General features: G+C 40.8%; 2 protein-coding genes across 3 annotated transcripts in view; both read right to left on the bottom strand.

Moving 5' to 3' along the window:
* Positions 1 to 6518: 6518 nt before the first annotated feature.
* Positions 6519 to 17500, bottom strand: part of LOC138039054 (recQ-like DNA helicase BLM) — a 112783-nt gene continuing 101801 nt past the window's right edge. For both annotated transcript variants that reach the window (XM_068885215.1, XM_068885216.1), the window contains 8 exons: positions 14546 to 14728; positions 14281 to 14412; positions 13852 to 13978; positions 12973 to 13157; positions 10311 to 10650; positions 8829 to 9047; positions 6891 to 7105; positions 6519 to 6782 (listed from right to left, as the gene is read on the bottom strand). In XM_068885215.1, the coding sequence (XP_068741316.1) occupies positions 6593 to 6782; positions 6891 to 7105; positions 8829 to 9047; positions 10311 to 10650; positions 12973 to 13157; positions 13852 to 13978; positions 14281 to 14412; positions 14546 to 14728 (1591 nt within the window). In that variant the 3' untranslated portion in view covers positions 6519 to 6592. The remainder of the gene's footprint in view (positions 6783 to 6890; positions 7106 to 8828; positions 9048 to 10310; positions 10651 to 12972; positions 13158 to 13851; positions 13979 to 14280; positions 14413 to 14545; positions 14729 to 17500) is intronic.
* LOC138037849 (uncharacterized) lies at positions 10682 to 12514 on the bottom strand. The gene has a single exon (XM_068883721.1). The coding sequence runs from the start codon at positions 12240 to 12242 to the stop codon at positions 10926 to 10928; it is 1317 nt and encodes a 438-aa protein (XP_068739822.1). The 5' UTR covers positions 12243 to 12514; the 3' UTR covers positions 10682 to 10925.

Genomic DNA, 17500 nt, shown 5'->3' with positions numbered 1-17500 from the left:
GGCGTCACAGAGGCCCAGGCCCCTCACGGTCTGAAAAACACCAGAGGAAAAAAATAAAATCCAACAGCTTTTAATGACTAGAATCATAAAGGAGTATTCCGGATAGAGTCTCCTTAGAGTCACCTCAGTTCGTTAGTGTCCCTACTCAGTTTTTTCTTGGTGCAATAGACGGAGCGAGCACGCATCCCAGCGCGGAGATTTGTACAAGCCCACACTTAAAACGGGACTTGAATGCAATATACATGTGATAAAAGTCTCAACTTCTATCACTTGTGGTAAAAAATGATAAATTTACAACCCCATTGGGCATGATCGGGCACCATCTTGAAATACCCGCCATTCGTCACCAGGACTCTGCGGCCCTAGGGGTGAAACCAGTCTCTTTGCCCTCCTCATTTACATATTTTGGGTCAATATATTTACCCAGAACGAACCCAAACCTCCCTCAGAATGTTTTCAATAGGTTGCTCGTGCTCGTCCTCCTTTCGGGCGTTCGTCTGAGCTCGCTTCCCTCGCGTGATTTAAGACAATCGCTGCCGTATAAGCGACCGCCTCATCTGTTGGAAGTGTCCAGAGACGTTCGGAGCGTCAAACAGGTTTACTGAGGGGTACTTGCTGTGACTCCCTCAATTTGAGTTACTCAGGGTTGCTCAGAGTTACTCACTCAATTTGAGTTACTCAGAGTTGTTCGGAGTTACTCATTGGTTGCTTATTTGCTCTTGAGTTGCTCCGAGTTACTCCCTCAATTTGAGTAACATGCGTTTTCTGGAGCACTTGTTTGGTCTCCCTTGACTGAAGAAAGCCGACTTTTTACCGTTCTGTTCCTGAAGTTTGCACCGCCCCACACCACGCTTGCTAAAAAAATTGTTGGTTCACACAAGAGTAAACCTGGGCTACACCTAAGATCTCTCATTTTGGGGGGGAGTAACTCAAAGGGCGGATGAGTAACTCATGGTTACTCATTCTGAGTCACTCGCCCCGTGACTCGCAATGAGTATAAAAGCAGACATCAAACTCGCGATGCTTATTTGGAGCAATCCCTTTGGGTGAGTGTATGGCACATCTCTGCCGCTACTGCCACAAACGGTTTAGTTGAGCTTATAACACAGACCGTGATGAGGGAAGAGGTTGTTGGAAACACATAGACCAGGAACCTGTGGGAGACACATATTTGAGGAAGTACCACCCTATGCTGCCTCGGAAGAGAGAAGTAAAGAAGATGAGGAGCAAAACCGAGATGAAGAAGAAGAAGAAAAAGACTCGGACTCGGACATGGTCATCGAGTCTGAGGATAAAGACGTTAGTGACAGGGAAATGGACGATCAAGATCCCTGGGAAACTCTGCGCCAAGAGGTGGAAGAGTCACTGAGTTCAACCTATTACAAAAAAGTCAGCAAGTTCTTGAAGGAGGGGGTCTCTAAAACAATAGCTGAGGCCAAAGCTTTTAATGCCCTGTTACCCGTTTACAGAAGACCCCGTGCATAAAGACGTTATGAAAACCCGACATTGTTTCATGGAGGACGATTCAATGGATGTTAAAGAGGCTACAGACGCAGCTGTGGAGAGACCGAAATTTTTATTGAACAGGATGTTCCAACCGCATCGCATCCCAAGGCAAGATGAAGACGTTTTATTTGTGGTACTGTGCATTATGTTGCGACCCTCTTCTGACTTCCTTCGCCATATCCATCCAGACTGTATGGGTGCATTCGTGTCGGGGTACCAGTACATGGGACCTGGCATGCATTTGAAAAAGAGACTCAAGCGTGTGGCTGAACAAGATTGCCAAACAACACAACATTGATTATTCCCAGGTCAAGAATTTACAAGACAAATGGAAAGCGGACCCGAAAATGGTGAAGGCCATCAGCAATCTCCCCGGCAAGAAAACCTGGACCAAAGCCATCGTTAAGAGAATCATGCAAGCCAAACAAAAACTCAAATTGTAAAAGACGTTGTTGTTACAAATATTAAAAAACAAAGTTCTTGACTTCCATGTCTCTGGTCTTTATTTACCAAAATGTTCTTCCACAACATATTTAACTCCAAACCACTCTTTCTGGCCTTTAGGAGGCATCAGACCACTGACGTCGTGACAGGACACCTTTCCTCGGGGGATACCCCCCATCCCTATGGAGGAACTATAAATTTTGGGAATACCCCCCAGCAACTAAGTCTTCTCACATGGGGACTATAAATTTTTGGGATACCCCCCCATCAGCTCTTGAGACCTTAGTCAGGCCATAAATACCCGTGATCTCTGATGAATGAGCACTTGTTTGGAAAGTCACCCAAGGTCAGTGATTTTCTACCCCCACGAAGCCTGACTTTTAAAAAGAATGGAGCAAGTGGCTTTATTTATTTCAGTTACGATGGACCCAAGCTGACTTAGCTCCCTTTCGTGTGACATCTGTCAGCAAGGGTTCACCAACCAATGCAACCTCGTCCGACACCAGACCACGGTTCATGCCTACCATTCGTGGAGTTGTCCTCAGTGTGGACCAACATTCAGTCGTCAAGATGCTCTGATCCGTCACACGAAGAGCTGTCGAAAGCGCTGACAAGACCAGTCCAACGACAATACACCACTCGCCAAGCAGCGCCCGGAATGGCACGAGTGTCCAGAATGTGGCTGTACATTCGAGCAAGCCATCAGTCTAGAACGACACCAGGTGCAGATCCACCAGCCTACGTGGTGTACTACCTGTGGTGAACAGTTTCTTGGAACCTGTGAGGGGACCGTCATCCACAAGTTCCCTGGGGGTGTGTACCGACCTGCTCCATCTCTCTTTGAACAGTTGGAAGAACAAGGGATTGTGGTGCCCGATCATCTCAAGTACTTCCCTTATTGGGTGATGTACGACATTGAAGCCATGCTGGTGCCTCAACAAGACCAGAACAATACGGATAAATTAGAATGGACAGGAAAACACATTCCTGCCAGTGTGAGCATTTGTTTAAATGTCCCAAGTTTACGGAGCTCGTGTGTCTGATCAGTAACTGTGATTGATTCTCATGACCTTGGTGCAATGAATGATGGCACACCTTGAAAACATCAGTGCAGTGGCTGAGGCTAATCTCATGGCAGATCCTGAGATGGAGTCCATCGAGCAGAAGCTGGAGGAGGAGGAGGAGGAGGAAGAGGACGACAACAACGATGATGAGGCTCCCATGAAGAAAAAACCTGTGCCTCCCCTAGTCAAATTGAGAGACTCGAGGCCCATTTGGCTTTGCTTCCTGTCATCGGGTTCAACTCAGTCAAGTATGACATCAACACCTTGAAAGAGTTTCTGATGCCCATCGTGGCCCACGAGAGCGAGCTGAGGTTCACCATCAAAAAGACCAATAACTTTGTGTCTCCACGACCCATCTGCGTTTCGTTGATGTACTCAATTTCTTAGCACCGGGCTTCAATTATGATGCTTTCTTGAAAGCCTACGGGTTTGACTCTTTAGACAAGTTGAAACAGACGTGTCTACCACCTCACGAGGCATTTCATTCCACCTTACGCAATGAAAACATCCCCGGCGAGGAGTATGCTTACTGTCAACGGGTGTGGGAAGAACACAAGATGCAGACCATGGTTGACTTCCTCAAGTGGTACAACAACCGCGCCGTCGAACCATTCTGCAAGGCTCTCCAGAAAATGAGTGATTTTTGGAGTGATAAAAACATCGACATGCTCAAACGAGGTGTCTCCATTCCCGGAGTCACCCTCATCTACCTGTTTGTGACGCTACCGCCCGAGACCTCTTTCACTCTCTTCCGTGACAAGGACAAACACCTGTATTATTTGTCCAAGAACAATATGGTCGGCTGTCCGAGTATCATCTTGTTTGCTTAATTTTCCACCCACACCAATTTTGTAAACGGGCAATGGAGGACAGCTAGCAACAGTATTATGATAATTATAGGTCTCATCTTCATCACTGAATTTTCCATCCACGCCATCTTCACTGGATTCGACAGCTTGTCCTTCAGGTGCATTTCATCTATCCTTGACAAATGTACATCTTGTTCAGTGTATCAGCATTATTCAATATATGAAAAGCAACTTACGACCTATCTTAGCAAAATCTATCATGTATTTATGGCAAATATTGCATATGTAAAAGTAGCAAATAGATACATGGTACGGCTTACCGGGAATTATTCTTATTCATTTCGTAAACATCCCACGTTGTCATTGGAGAGATTACCAAAAAGAAAATATAAAGATGTTATTTGAGCCTGATTTCAGCAATAACTTGAACAAAACATAAAGAAACGCCAATATGCTGCCACTTCTTCGAGTTTCTGTTAAAGGAATGAAACCACGTTTATAAAATCGCATTTATTGCCCTTCGACCTTTTTCAGACAATTTTTCCAACACTTTTGTCCATGATTGTAGTTTGGAAGTCTTTCTCTGGTCTGAGGTGTGGCTTGGGCCGGTATTGGGGACCAGTTGGGCAGGTTCCCTTAAGCTTGTTGGTGTGTTCTCAAAGAACAGCGACTGGCTTCTTTGTCTTAGCGATCCTTGTCTCAATGTAACTAATCTTGTTCACCAGATTGTTGAAAACTGTTTTCAAAACTATAAACCTTCCTGATAGCGCTTTGAAGTGACCAAAAAATAAATTAAATGAAGTTTGAGCTTCTAGGAAAAAACTGAATAAATAAGGCAGAAATGGAAGTGTAAGTGCTGAAAAACTGTGTTCAGTCACTTTAACAACAGTGATCTATTGGTGACTAAGTATATGTAGTGCTACTATACATACATAGTGATTAGTTCATGGAAAATGCACGCGTACGAATTTTATTCATGAGTTGAGTAGTATCAGAAAACGAACGAGTGAGTTTTCTGATACGAAACAACGAGTGAATAAAAATGGTACAAAACATTTTCCATGCTGTAAAGTGTTTATTTCATAGGTACTGAGGTTTTTTCGTGGTAGTGTTTGATAGACAAATTTATTTCGCACAAATTGATGGGGCCCATGACAGCAATAAACAATGGTTTAAAATCGCCCAACCGACAATTTATTTAACAAAATTTACAACATTTACTGTGTTTCATATATTCCAAAGTACATGTAGTCCAAAGTGAAGAGTGCTTTTAGTTCGTGGCTTGTCAAAGCTACCGGCACTTTGGGTTTATTTCCCTTTCCTTGCTTTTTTGGTTGTTTTTGTTTGCACTTAAGAACCTCTATGGTTTTCTCAAATACCAGGTCGTTTGAATAGCCCTTTTTCTTCAGTTGTCGTTCCAAGCTAGCCACTAAACTTCGAGGGAAAGTCGGCTTGTATTCATTGCCATCTTTAGTGCGGACGCTCTTCGACCTTCGCTTTCAAAAGTCGTTAAGCAATCGTACATCTCGTTCAGTTTTTTGAACGGCATTTCTGTTTTCTTGTACTAAAATAAATTCCCCAACTGAGCAAACAGAAGCAAACCTTCCGTAGGCCATTTTTCAAAGCACGCGTTTTTTGTGCAACGGTCGTCGGATGACGATCCATTCAATACGTTCATTCATCACTAGTGAAATTTCGTCATTTGTGTTGCTGATTGGACGACTGATATTTCTTTACAGTGAAATTTTGTCGTTCGTGTTCCTGATTGGCTACATTTAGAATCAGTACGAATATTATTCACTATGATTTTCGTGGATAAATCTCAGTACCTATGAAATAAATTTGTTTCCTGTTATTCAAGAAAAAAGCAAGACCAGAAAGGTCGCTAGATGTGTGCAGTAAAGCCAAAGATAAAATGGGAGAGAGGGTTTTCCAATAGAAGAGTTTTTAACGACACAGCATACAAACAGCAGTAAGCTTTTCAAAGTTTGCAATGTCGTCCAAAAGAACATCAATGCTGCCGGAAAAGAAGAGAACTTTGACATTGTGAGAACCAGAATTTCGAAGTCTGATCCAATCCTGATCCCCAATATGAGGTATGCCGGCTTGTTCTTAATAAAGAACTAAAGGGCAACTCATTATCGACAAGGTGGAGAAGTTGCGCTGGAGCTCAAACTAGTCACGCTAAACTGGATGAATGAGCTTTTCCAAACGCATGTCTCAAATCAAGGTGAGAGAATGCGTTTTGTTAAACATGAAAAACTGAATGATACTTATCAGTAACAACCATAAACAGGAAGCAGAAATGAGTTTCGACAGAAAAATGGTAGCTTCCTACTATCACCATCCACTAACCTAAACTATCGGCTGTTACTCTACACGTCAAATGGGTCAGTCACACCTTGAGTCTGAATTTCAACGCTTGTGACTACAAGGGAAGAGTTCTAGCAAGACTAACAGTGTAATGAATAGACTGATTAGTCAAAGGCTGAGCTTCATAAGGAAAAAAGCAAAGATTCGTATCTCAGATTCCGTTAAAAAAGGTTAGCGATGCACTGATTTGGCAACATGAAATCCAAAAATTCACACTGTCATTCGTTAAACCAGGCTACTCTTTCTGAACTCTTGTCCAAACATGATTTTGCAGTAATGATCATGTGAATTCGATTACAGAATAATAATGAGGCAATTGAAAGAAATAACTGTTTATTTACACTAGTTTGTAAAGTATGTTCAATTTTAATTCACCAGAAGTCGATCTCAGAGCTATCAAAACCTTCTGACAGGTTGTGGTGGATCCAGGAGAGCAAGACCTCCTCCTTGACCGCTTTTGCTTCTCTGCCCGTGAAACCCTGTCCCAGACCTCTGCTGCCTGTTTCGGCGATATTTCAGCGCTGTTTTCCTCGCCTTTTGTGGAGGACCACCAACACTTGCTCCATTTACTGAAGTGCAGCCCATCCTAAGATAACAATGGCAAGTGACAGGTCTTGATCAAAATTTAAGAATAGAAGAGAGAAAAAATCCTCAACAACAAAGTTGGCTAGGATGTTATTTCCTTCTATATTACCTCGCTGTTGGACCTGTTGGCTTTCTTTTCCTTTTCCACCTTAAGGTTGCATTTTGATTTTGTTGCCAATAGTGTGACTGGCCCTGGTCCTGGCCGGCCTCGCTTAGGTTACCAGTGTCAATTGTGCCATCTGTCTTGTTGCAGGAATTTAATTTTACAACAGCTTTGCCTTTTGATTTCCCACAGCTCTTTTCTCTAATTGGAAACTGTGGGAGCTGTGGACAAGCAATGCCAAAGAAATGTTACATATAACACTGAAGTGCCGTTCTTTGATACCGCAGAGATGAGTAAACATGCCACTTCATTGTTGGATGTAGATTTTTATGTTACTTTGTATGTGGTCTAGTGCATAGCTCACGGGAATTTCATGCGCCAATCCAGTGAACTTGCTTGATAGATAAGTGCACTTTCATTATAAACCAAGAGAGAGAGAAGGAGAACTCTCACTCCCACAGCGAGGAAGAGTCTGCTCGCAGGCTACAATATGCTCTTCTTGGGCAATCATTTTAGTTGTATGCTTTATGAAAGATCAGGGGAAGTAATTGCCAAATATGTACATATGCATCCCACATGGTCTGGCCTGTGAGTGATGTTTAGAGACCACTTTCATAAATGGCGACCACCTTTACATTCTATTGTATTAATTTCATGTTAATTAGACCTACTGCCCTCATTTTGAAACAAACATTCTTTTGAAATTATTAAACTAACAGGTCTATCCCGTTTTCAACATTCTCTATTTTCGAATTCCCCATAATACACTTTGTTTGCCCCCCAAATTTTGCATAAACCATTGTTTTCAAATGCTCTTGGGAATATGCAGTGTCCCCAAGACATTTGAAAACAATAGTTTATGCAAAATTTGGGGGGCAAACAAAGTGTATTATGGGGAATTCGAAAATAGAGAATGCCACGTCAAACATAATTTTAGCAATACCTGCGAACTTTCATCAAAGTAACGAACGATTTACTGATATCCCAACTCTGTAAAGTCATCTCCTTTACGTAATTGGCATACTGCTACAGTTAACCAAATTTTACTCGAGGGAGACTGGATGTATTATAATGCAAAGAAGGTATTTGCATTAGTGAATTACGCCGGTGGCTCAGTTGGTTAAGCACCGGGCAGTTACGCTGGAGGTCGTGAGTTCAACTCTGGCCGGACCAACACTCAGCATCTTTAAATAACTGAGGAGAAAGTGCTCCCTTTGTAATTACATCTGCAAATGGTTAGACTCTCTAGTCTTCTCGGATAAGGATGATAAGCCGGAGGTTCCTTCTCACAACCCTTCAATGCTCATAATCCTGTGGGAAGTAAAAGAACCTGCACACTTGTCGCAAAGAGTAGGGCATGTAGTTCCCGGTGTTGTGGTCTGTCCTCTTTGGTGTATCATGGTTGGGAGGGTAAAAGCTCGGAGATATTAGCTTTCGATCTGTTTTGAGGTCTGTACCAAAATATTATTAACAGAAAAATAAATGACAGCAAAGAGATGCAACGTTGTTAATTTTTATCGTGACTACATCATATTACTAGTCACTTTCTTCGTTGCAAATCAAATTGTTCCGCAAAATATATTTTGCTTGCCATGGGCATTTGTTGAACTCTGAGTATGATTTGGTTTTTCAAACTGTGTTTGAAAAAGTAGTTGAGAATGAACATCAAGTCCGTCATTAAAAAAGCACCTATATATTCTGCTATTAATTCCCACGTTGCATGATGCTGAATGTAAACTTCAGCATCTGGCGGATTTTTCCGCACAGAAAATGCTAATCAACATTTTATTCAAAGAAGTTGAGGCCCCGTGAAAGAATAAGTAAGGAACTTTTCTTCCTTTTGTTGCAAGGCGATCACAAGATCACAAACCTGGCACAAGGTATGCTTGTGTGCAGGTTATAGTCACAATAAATTGTATGTAAGCCTGGCAGCAAACGTTATACCTTGAGTCGGGACTGAAGAAAATCCAAGGCTTTTGGTCCAAGCTTGACATAACTAATAACGTTGTCGTGGTTTCCAAAAACCATATTTTCAGCCAGAACATGCTTTAAGACCAGCAGGTGCCCTACCCTTTCCGCATCATTTCTGTGATAAGATTTCCCTAAGCCATACAAAGGAGTCTTATCATGACCTTCAGCTGTTACTCGTGAACCCTCAGATCCCTATGGTATCGAGAATAATTGAAGAAATTAAACAGTAGGATTAGTGCCGTGGTATGAGAATTTCCATGAACAAGACAAGACAAGACAAGACAAGACAAGCCCTAAAATTCCCAGAAAACCAATGTCTAGTGAAGACAATATGTTTTATGGCAAAGTGTATGAAAAAATAATAAATATAAAATATTAATATCAAAACAAAATCAGTTTGCAAGAAATAACAGGTAAACGCTGTGGGTTCAGAAGGTAGACAGTTGAGTAAAAGAGCATTCTTTACATTCAGTAAAGGGTTGAAGAAATTGGTGGAGACCAGCTTCAAAGGCACATTCGCAATCACGCCAACAAGATACAACCGTTTTTTCCCTTTTTTTGAGTTAATGATATAGGGGCTGCTTAGCAGTATGCAAATTTCTCACTGTTGCAAACTAGGGCCCCACCCCACACATATCCAGAATTTTCACGTCTACATGTAACATATTCAAATCGAATTTGCTTTTGACTACTGTCAACAGAGCGTCAGCCATCATGTGCAAGACAATAGCATTTTGTTTACCGGCTAAACGGTAAAGACTGAATCTGAGTTTGTAATGTCATCGGATTTGAAAGTATCCGGACTCGACCGTCGACACAATTTCAAATTCTTTGTGTATTCAAAAATTTGAATGTGCAAAGAATGATGGAAGGCAAATCTACAAAGAAACAGTTGCGCATTAAAAAAAATCCGGATACGAGTGGACGGGGCCTAAATGCGCGCCCTTCTCATTTTCCTTTCAAGGCATGCCAGGAAAGCAAGCGATACTCATATTATATACATATAATGTACACATGTATGCATTATAGATCCAAAAGTATACAAACTATAAAAGTATGTGCATTAAATTAAGAAAATATGAAAATAAAATTATTATCACATACATAACTACAGGGTAGTATCCTTTTGTTTAACTATGTATACTAAAACTATAAAACAACAACAACAACTCTTTATTACCCTTGATATTACAACTATTTACACCTAATGGAAACAGAAAAGCGAACAAAGAAAAATGATACAAGGGTACTAACAACCTAAAATAACCAATAGGTTAAAAGTGCTAGGTTGTCAGAATCGTAATCCCAATAATAGACATAATTATCATCTATCTCTTTAATGTAGGGATTGGCCCAACCAAATCGCTAAAAACGAACTCTAGGCACACACCAACTACACGATTTTGAAGGGATTGCGACCTGTTTCAATATTCACTGAACAAAAGCTGTACTTGCCTTGAAAATGTCAATAAAATGATTCAAAGTAAAACTCTTCACAGGTTTTCTCCAGTTACTATTTCCCCCATGAACGATGGCATTGACACTGTTCACAAAGGCCTTAGCTTCAGATGTGATGTCTTTATAAACAAATGAGCCCGAAGTAGCACACGTGTCACACATGCTGTCAGGCCTACTGCGGCATTGTGATGGATCGAAGTCAGCCTCACCAAAGTAATGTAACAGTTGTACTCTCCTGCACTCTGTCACATTTTCGCAGTACTGCACTACACGAAACAGATTAGCCATGTCCACTTGCTTGGACTCTGCATTCCTGTCTGGGCTGTTTTGGATCATCCTAAGTAAAAACCAATATTTGACCTGGAGTTAATGTCCCATAACCTAAAAATATTGAAGATCCGTTACCAGGATTCATGCTAAGAAAGAAGTAAAATCGTTCTCTGGTAAAACGTTTTGAAAAAACTATGAGCTTTCGACAGACTGAACTGCTGCCTTCAACGGATAAAAATGTGTGAAGCCTAAAAGCGAAAGAAATTTAAATATAACGAAAAATTCGCATAAATTAAAGGATAAAAGCATGTAGTAGAAAGAATGTTAAAAATGCTAAGAAAATTAGTGTTTCTTTAAGAGAATGTGATATTGTCTTGGGAGCGGGCACGAATTATTGTCTGCCCCAACAGTTTTTGCCATGTGCCATGACTCCAATGTCTTTCTACTCCGGTTGTTTGCTTTGTCAATCATTTTAGAATTGTTAAAGTCAATATCATGATTAAAAGTCCACGCGTGTTTTGTGACATTTGAGCCTTTAGTACAATGCTTTAAGTTTCTCATATGTTCCTTTCTCCTAGTAGTAAAGGATCTTTTAGTTTCGCCAATGTAGCTGCACGGGCAAGATGCGCATGGAATTTTATAGATGACATTGCACTGGTCGTCTTCGGCAGGTCGAAGCTTAGGAATAGGGAAATGCTGTTGTAAAGTTTTAACTGGTCTGCTAGTGACTTGGATGTTGTGTTCCTTGAGGATTCTTGTGAGAGGTTCCGTGATGCCTTTGATGTAGGGAAGGACTGCACAGTTGCGTCGGTTTGTTGGCTCAGTCCATTTAAAGAACATACCAACCAACTCTTCTGGAGTAGGTGTAGGTGGTGGAGGCCTCGCTTTCTTTCTTATAACATCAGCAGCGATTTTTTTGGGATAGCCGTTGGAGTGTAAAGCAGCGCAAACACGAGCAGTTTCACAGGTCTTTCCAACTTGTGTGTTGGGGAGATTCAAAGCTCGATGCAGGAGTGTCTCAGCGGTGCTGATTTTATGTTTCCTGTCATGGTGTGAATGGAAGTAAAGATATCTATCCGTATGCGTGGGTTTGCGGTAGATGTCGACCAAAAGTTTTCCGTTATCGCGCGAAATGAGGGTGTCAAGAAAGGGTAGTTGGCCATTGGACTCGTGTTCGATGGTGAAAGAAATATGCTGATCGATTGAGTTCAATGAATCGTGGAAGAAGGCAACAGCGTCACTCTTAATAATGCAGAAACTGTCGTCTACATACCGCTTCCAAAATTTCGGCAAGACAGTAGTCGTGTTGATTGCTGTTTTTTCGATTTCTTCCATGCATAGGTTGGCTACTACAGGGCTGACGGGGCTACCCATAGCACAACCGTGGATTTGTTTGTAGATGGTGTCATTGTAAACGAAGAAGTTATTGGACAGCACAAAATTCAATAAGGAAATTATGTCCTCGATGTCTAGGTTGGTTCTGGAATACAGAGACAAATCATCCTCTAATTTCTTCCTAATATAATCGCAAGCTTTGCCGACAGGGATGGCGGTGAATAGAGACACCACATCAAAGGAAACCATGGTTTCATCATCTTGGATGTTAACGTCGGCTATTTTCGTTAGAGAACTCCTGTGAATTAGCAACTGAGAACCCATTACGATTTTGGATCGGTGCAAGGATGTCAGTGAGGAATGTAGAAGTGTTGTAAAGTGCAGAGCCAATGCAAGTCACGATAGGTCTGAGAGGGTAGCCATCTTTGTGGTGTTTGATAGAACCGCGGATCGCTGGTGGAATGCCGTCGGTAGATCTTAATTTAAAGTATGTATAGTCATCAATCTTTTGTTGTCTCTTAAAGTTCAGGAGCGTCGTGTTCAACTCACGCTCGATTCGACCGAACGGAGATCTTGTGACAACTTCATATGTGGTGTCTCTATTCACCGCCATCCCTGTCGACAAAGCTTGCCATTATATCAGGAAGAAATTAGAGGATGATTTGTCTCTGTATTCCAGAACCAACCTAGACATCGAGGACATAATTTCCTTATTGAATTTTGTGCTGTCCAATAACTTCTTCATTTACAATGACACCATCTACAAACAAATCCACGGTTGTGCTATGGGTAGCCCCGTCAGCCCTGTAGTAGCCAACCTATGCATGGAAGAAATCGAAAAAACAGCAATCAACACGACTACTGTCTCGCCGAAATTTTGGAAGCGGTATGTAGACGACAGTTTCTGCATTATTAAGAGTGACGCTGTGCATTCTGTGGATGCCGTGCTCTAATATTACTGTATAAAGGGAGTGTTTAACTCTTAGCGACTTGTATCAACAAGCCAAGTAAGAGGCATTCTTTTCATGCAGCATGACACATTTTAGAGTTATACCTTTTAATCCTGCTTGTATCACTATATAAATAGAACAAAATACATTCAGCTGGTCCCCCATCGCGTCCAGCCCGTCCACATTCCTGATAGTACCCCTCCAATGATTTAGGCATTGAGTGATGAATCACATATCGAACTGTACCTTTATCGATTCCCATACCAAAGGCAATGGTAGCACAAACCACCTAGTAAAATTGCGTAGAGAGTTGTGCACTTGTTATTTCACATCACATCAAACTACATGTATTAGTTTTTTATTGGCTCAGATTCCTAGTGTAACACCAGTAGGCTGACAAAACAACGCCAATCGTCCAAAAATAGTGATGTCCACTGTCTTATTATTGTGGCTTTGAACTTTTAAAACGTTAATTGAGAATGTAATTGTTAGAGCTCTACGAATACTATGAACAAATGAAGAAACTGTTCTCTGGTAATAATTAGGAGGAGTTCTAAAGTAAATTCCTCAACTGAGCAAACAGAAGCAAACCTTCCCTTGGCCATTTTTCAAAGGGCTCGGTTTTTGTGCAACGGCTGTCGGATGACGATGCATTACCAGTGAAATTTCGTCGTTCGCATTGCTGATTGCATGAACGATATTTCTTCACATTTAGAATCAGTACGAATTTTATTCACTATGATTTTCGTGGATAAACCTCTGAAATAAATAGAGAATACTTCATGGAAAGTGCGGGCGGATGGTATTAACGCACGGGTTGTTGACGTATCAGAAATCGACGGACGTATCGCTTTCCTCACACATGGAAAAAGCGATATGCGCCATTTGATTGGCTGTTGGATTCTTAGACCAGCTTGTGCCTTTTCAGTGGGTAAATCTCAGTATGTATGTAATAATGTTAAATGTGCTACTCTGCTGCTGACCTTGTATCGACCCTTTAGCCATGCTTCTTGGCACTGTGTTCTCTGGTCATCTGATAGGCCAGCATGATATGCAATTGCACTCACACCAGCTTCATTCAAAGAGTCTGCAACACGCTCACAGTCATTTCTACAAGGAACACAAAGGAAGGCTTCTATGGTATGGTGCTACGTTTTCAGCTTGTACACCATACAAGGACGAAAATTGTGGTCACAATCTTAGCCCTGTAAATCCTCAATACATTGTACATTCACTGAACGTTTTTCATCAGTCCATTATTTCCGTTAGCAGTCTACAACAAAAGTAATCATGCTGGGTCATAATAGTGGGAAGGGGGTTCCTAACACTGACTGTGCTTGAAAAAGAACCTTCATCAACTTTTAAGTTTAATCAGAATAGTCTGTGCACAATGTCCGTGGCATGAAATATACCTGGAAAGGCAATAAATGATTCCAGAAGAAACAGGATGCTTTGTCTTTACGTACTGCAGGATTTCATCCATAACTTTCTTCTTTGGTTGCACAACAAAACGCAGATTGGGTCGATTGAAACTTTGTGTGAACCTAGCATTGCAAATTCAGATTCAAGAGAGTAAGCATGCCTCTTAAAAGCCAATAACAATAACAACTTTGATAGGCTGCTGCTTTTGCAAGTTAAGCAAACAAACAAATGTAAGGAAACACTTCCAAAAATTACCATTTTGGATCTCTCATCTTCAGCTGATGCATCACATCTTTTCGAACACGAGGTGTTGCTGTTGCAGTAAGAGCCATAAAAGGCACCTTTGGGAACTTGTTTCTTAACGAAGACAGCTTTTTGTAGTCAGGACGAAAATCGTGGCCCCACTGACTAACACAATGCGCCTCGTCAATTACAATCCTGTAAGCAAGATGATCTGTTAATACACATATTTTCTATATTCATGCAACGCAAAATGAGTGGATGCAGGGATGGAATATAACATATAACGGTAAAGGTCTTTCTGCTGGAAAAATGTACAAATCAAATAAATCTGGAACAAAAGAAACTGGTTCATGGAATGTGTGCTCCAGGAAATATCAGTATGGAGCCCCTGTTCATTTGCTCTGTTTTCCGAAATCAAAGAATTTCACTTAAAAGCGGCCAAAACAATTCTTAGACTACCAAAGCACATCATGGACTGTGATATATTACATCACGTTCACTGGCAAAATCTTGGATACATTTATAAATGCAAATTAGCCATCAAGATGTCTAAGGGAACGCATCTCTATTCATAAAAACTGTGGAATCATGAGGTAAAGGAAAATTGATCGAAGTGCCTAAAAAGAACTTGGACTTACACTCTTTGTTCGTCTTACTTCAGCTTCGGGAAAGGACCACCACAAAGGGCCTCTCAGGAAGACATAGTTTACAGGGGCCCTGTCGTCTGGAACTTTTCAAATCAGCACGAGAATGTGATAACATTGATAAATTTAAAAGGCGTCTCAAAGCACCCACTAATAAGAAAGCGTTGTTCAAGTTTTCTTTTATTAAAGAAAACGAACAACAATAGATTGTTTTCACTGTCACGCAACAAAAAAATCAAACCGTTCAATGAAATAAGCCAAAAACTTGAAACGTTGTAGGAGACACATTTATAAATCACCAATTCTCAGGTCTGTGCGGTACATCATTTCTGAGTTATTTGTCGAAGTGTTTCACGCAGCTTGATAGAGTTTTGTATGGAGCCAACATGTTGATGCACCACTGTTGTACACCAATATGGCGGCCAGAAATCCACGCGAAAATCCATGCTGTATTTTCGAAAAGAAAGACATCAAGGAACTCGAAACTTGGAAAAAAGATTAATTTCTAGGTCATCTTCAACCTACAAAAGATATAAATTTAAAACATCTTGCAGTTTTGTTTTAAGAATTTGATGACATCACTGTGAAGATATGTTAATTTTTATTGTCATAACTGTAAAAACAAGAGGCTACAGGTGGCCTACACTTTGTTAGAAGGATTTTTAGCCGACTTCCTTTAAGTTCACAGATTTCTGTGGGTTTCTTTGATGTTACAATATCTTGATAAATTCTGTAGTCCGTAGTCCGAAGTCCACAGTCCATGACCCCATGATAGGGTTAAGGTGGCTCAAACCAGTTTCAAAGAAACGTTTTAGAAGGATTGACACTAGAACACTTTATCACTTTTAAACAGCAATGTTATGGTCCCATTTTTTAGACGTGAAATGTTACCGTGGAAACAGGAAAGCCCTGCAAACACACCCCATTTTTTGGCTTTAGCTGCTCATATCTCAAAAACGAAGTTGGTGACCCCCATTTGTTATTTCTGAAATGTAATCAGCATGCCAGAATGGAACTTTCTGCAAAGTTTAAAAAAATAGGTGGAGCAGATTCAGAGCCACCTCAAAATAATTGAAAATTTAAGGTAGCTCTTAATCCGCTCCACAGAATTTTCAAAGAGTTTCATCTTGACTTGCTGATCACTTTTGTGCAATAAAAAATTGGGGTCACCGAGTTCGTTTTGCTTTGTTTTGTACTGTCAGTCCTTCTGATAACAAGGTCTATTGACAGTGTTGAAACTGGTATGAGCCACAAGTGCAATCGTGGATATTTGTTTACATTTGAAACGGTTGTTAACGGCATTGATTCCAATCAAAGCCAGAAAACAGATGCTTTGCAAGTCTCGACAATGATATCTAAAAATATTTAATGCTTTTCCTTAACAATACTGGGAGAATTATAAATTTAATATATCTGTTACAGAGTCATAAGATAACCGGAAAACACAAAAACTCATTTCCGGTCACGCACACAATTCGTTAACACATATTCCCCTGTTAATCTGTCACATAGTCTTCCGTGGTTTAGTGGTAATCGCGATTGCCTCTGAGGGAAGAGATACCGATACTTGAACTGCATTCTACGAGACAGAGAAAGATTACACATTCTTTGCCAGAGGACGACCGGAAAAAAAAACCAAAAACAAAGCTAAAAAGTATACTTTGTTCTTCGAACAAAGTAATAATAATTTTTTTAAATTGCATGACCTTTAAACTTTTATATTGTATAATTTTTCATCTTGATAATTTAGCAAGTCCGCATCAGCTTTTAAGATGACTGTAAATTAACATGAAATACGAAATAAAGTTTGTTGTTGTTGGTCTGTTAAGCCAAATGGGCCAAATCAGGCGTAAAAAAGACCACTTGGAAATAGAGCAGAAACTCGCCGAAATCAAAATGCAAAGCCAACATAACCTGAACTCGCACAGCCACAAATGATGCAACCATTAGGTAACAGCTCATTAATGGAGGCGTGTTTAAAAAATGAAATGAAGAAATGACTAAATGGCAAAATGAATGCACATGTGTTAGCACAGGTTCCCCAAACTGACACAAATTAGACACTGCATCAGTGAAAAAGAAACCAACTGTACTAGAAACTGAAAAATATGAGCCAAATTTGAATAAAAACGGCTAAACTCGTTTTATTGTGAGGCTTCTTGCCTTCGGTGTGGCTTTTGTGGATTTTGCCATTTCATGTTTTAAGAACACCCCTGCAATGGCTTGCGCCACGAGTTTTGAATGCCAAAGGGGGCAATTGGCGAAAGGGAGCCTGTACCCACGCCGAATTGTATCCCAAAGAGTCCGGAGCATTCAAGGTGGA

The sequence above is a fragment of the Montipora capricornis genome, chromosome 2 (assembly GCF_036669925.1).
Source record: "Montipora capricornis isolate CH-2021 chromosome 2, ASM3666992v2, whole genome shotgun sequence".
In the NCBI taxonomy this organism is placed as follows: Eukaryota; Metazoa; Cnidaria; class Anthozoa; order Scleractinia; family Acroporidae; genus Montipora; species Montipora capricornis.
This window is presented reverse-complemented; position numbering and strand designations above follow the sequence as displayed.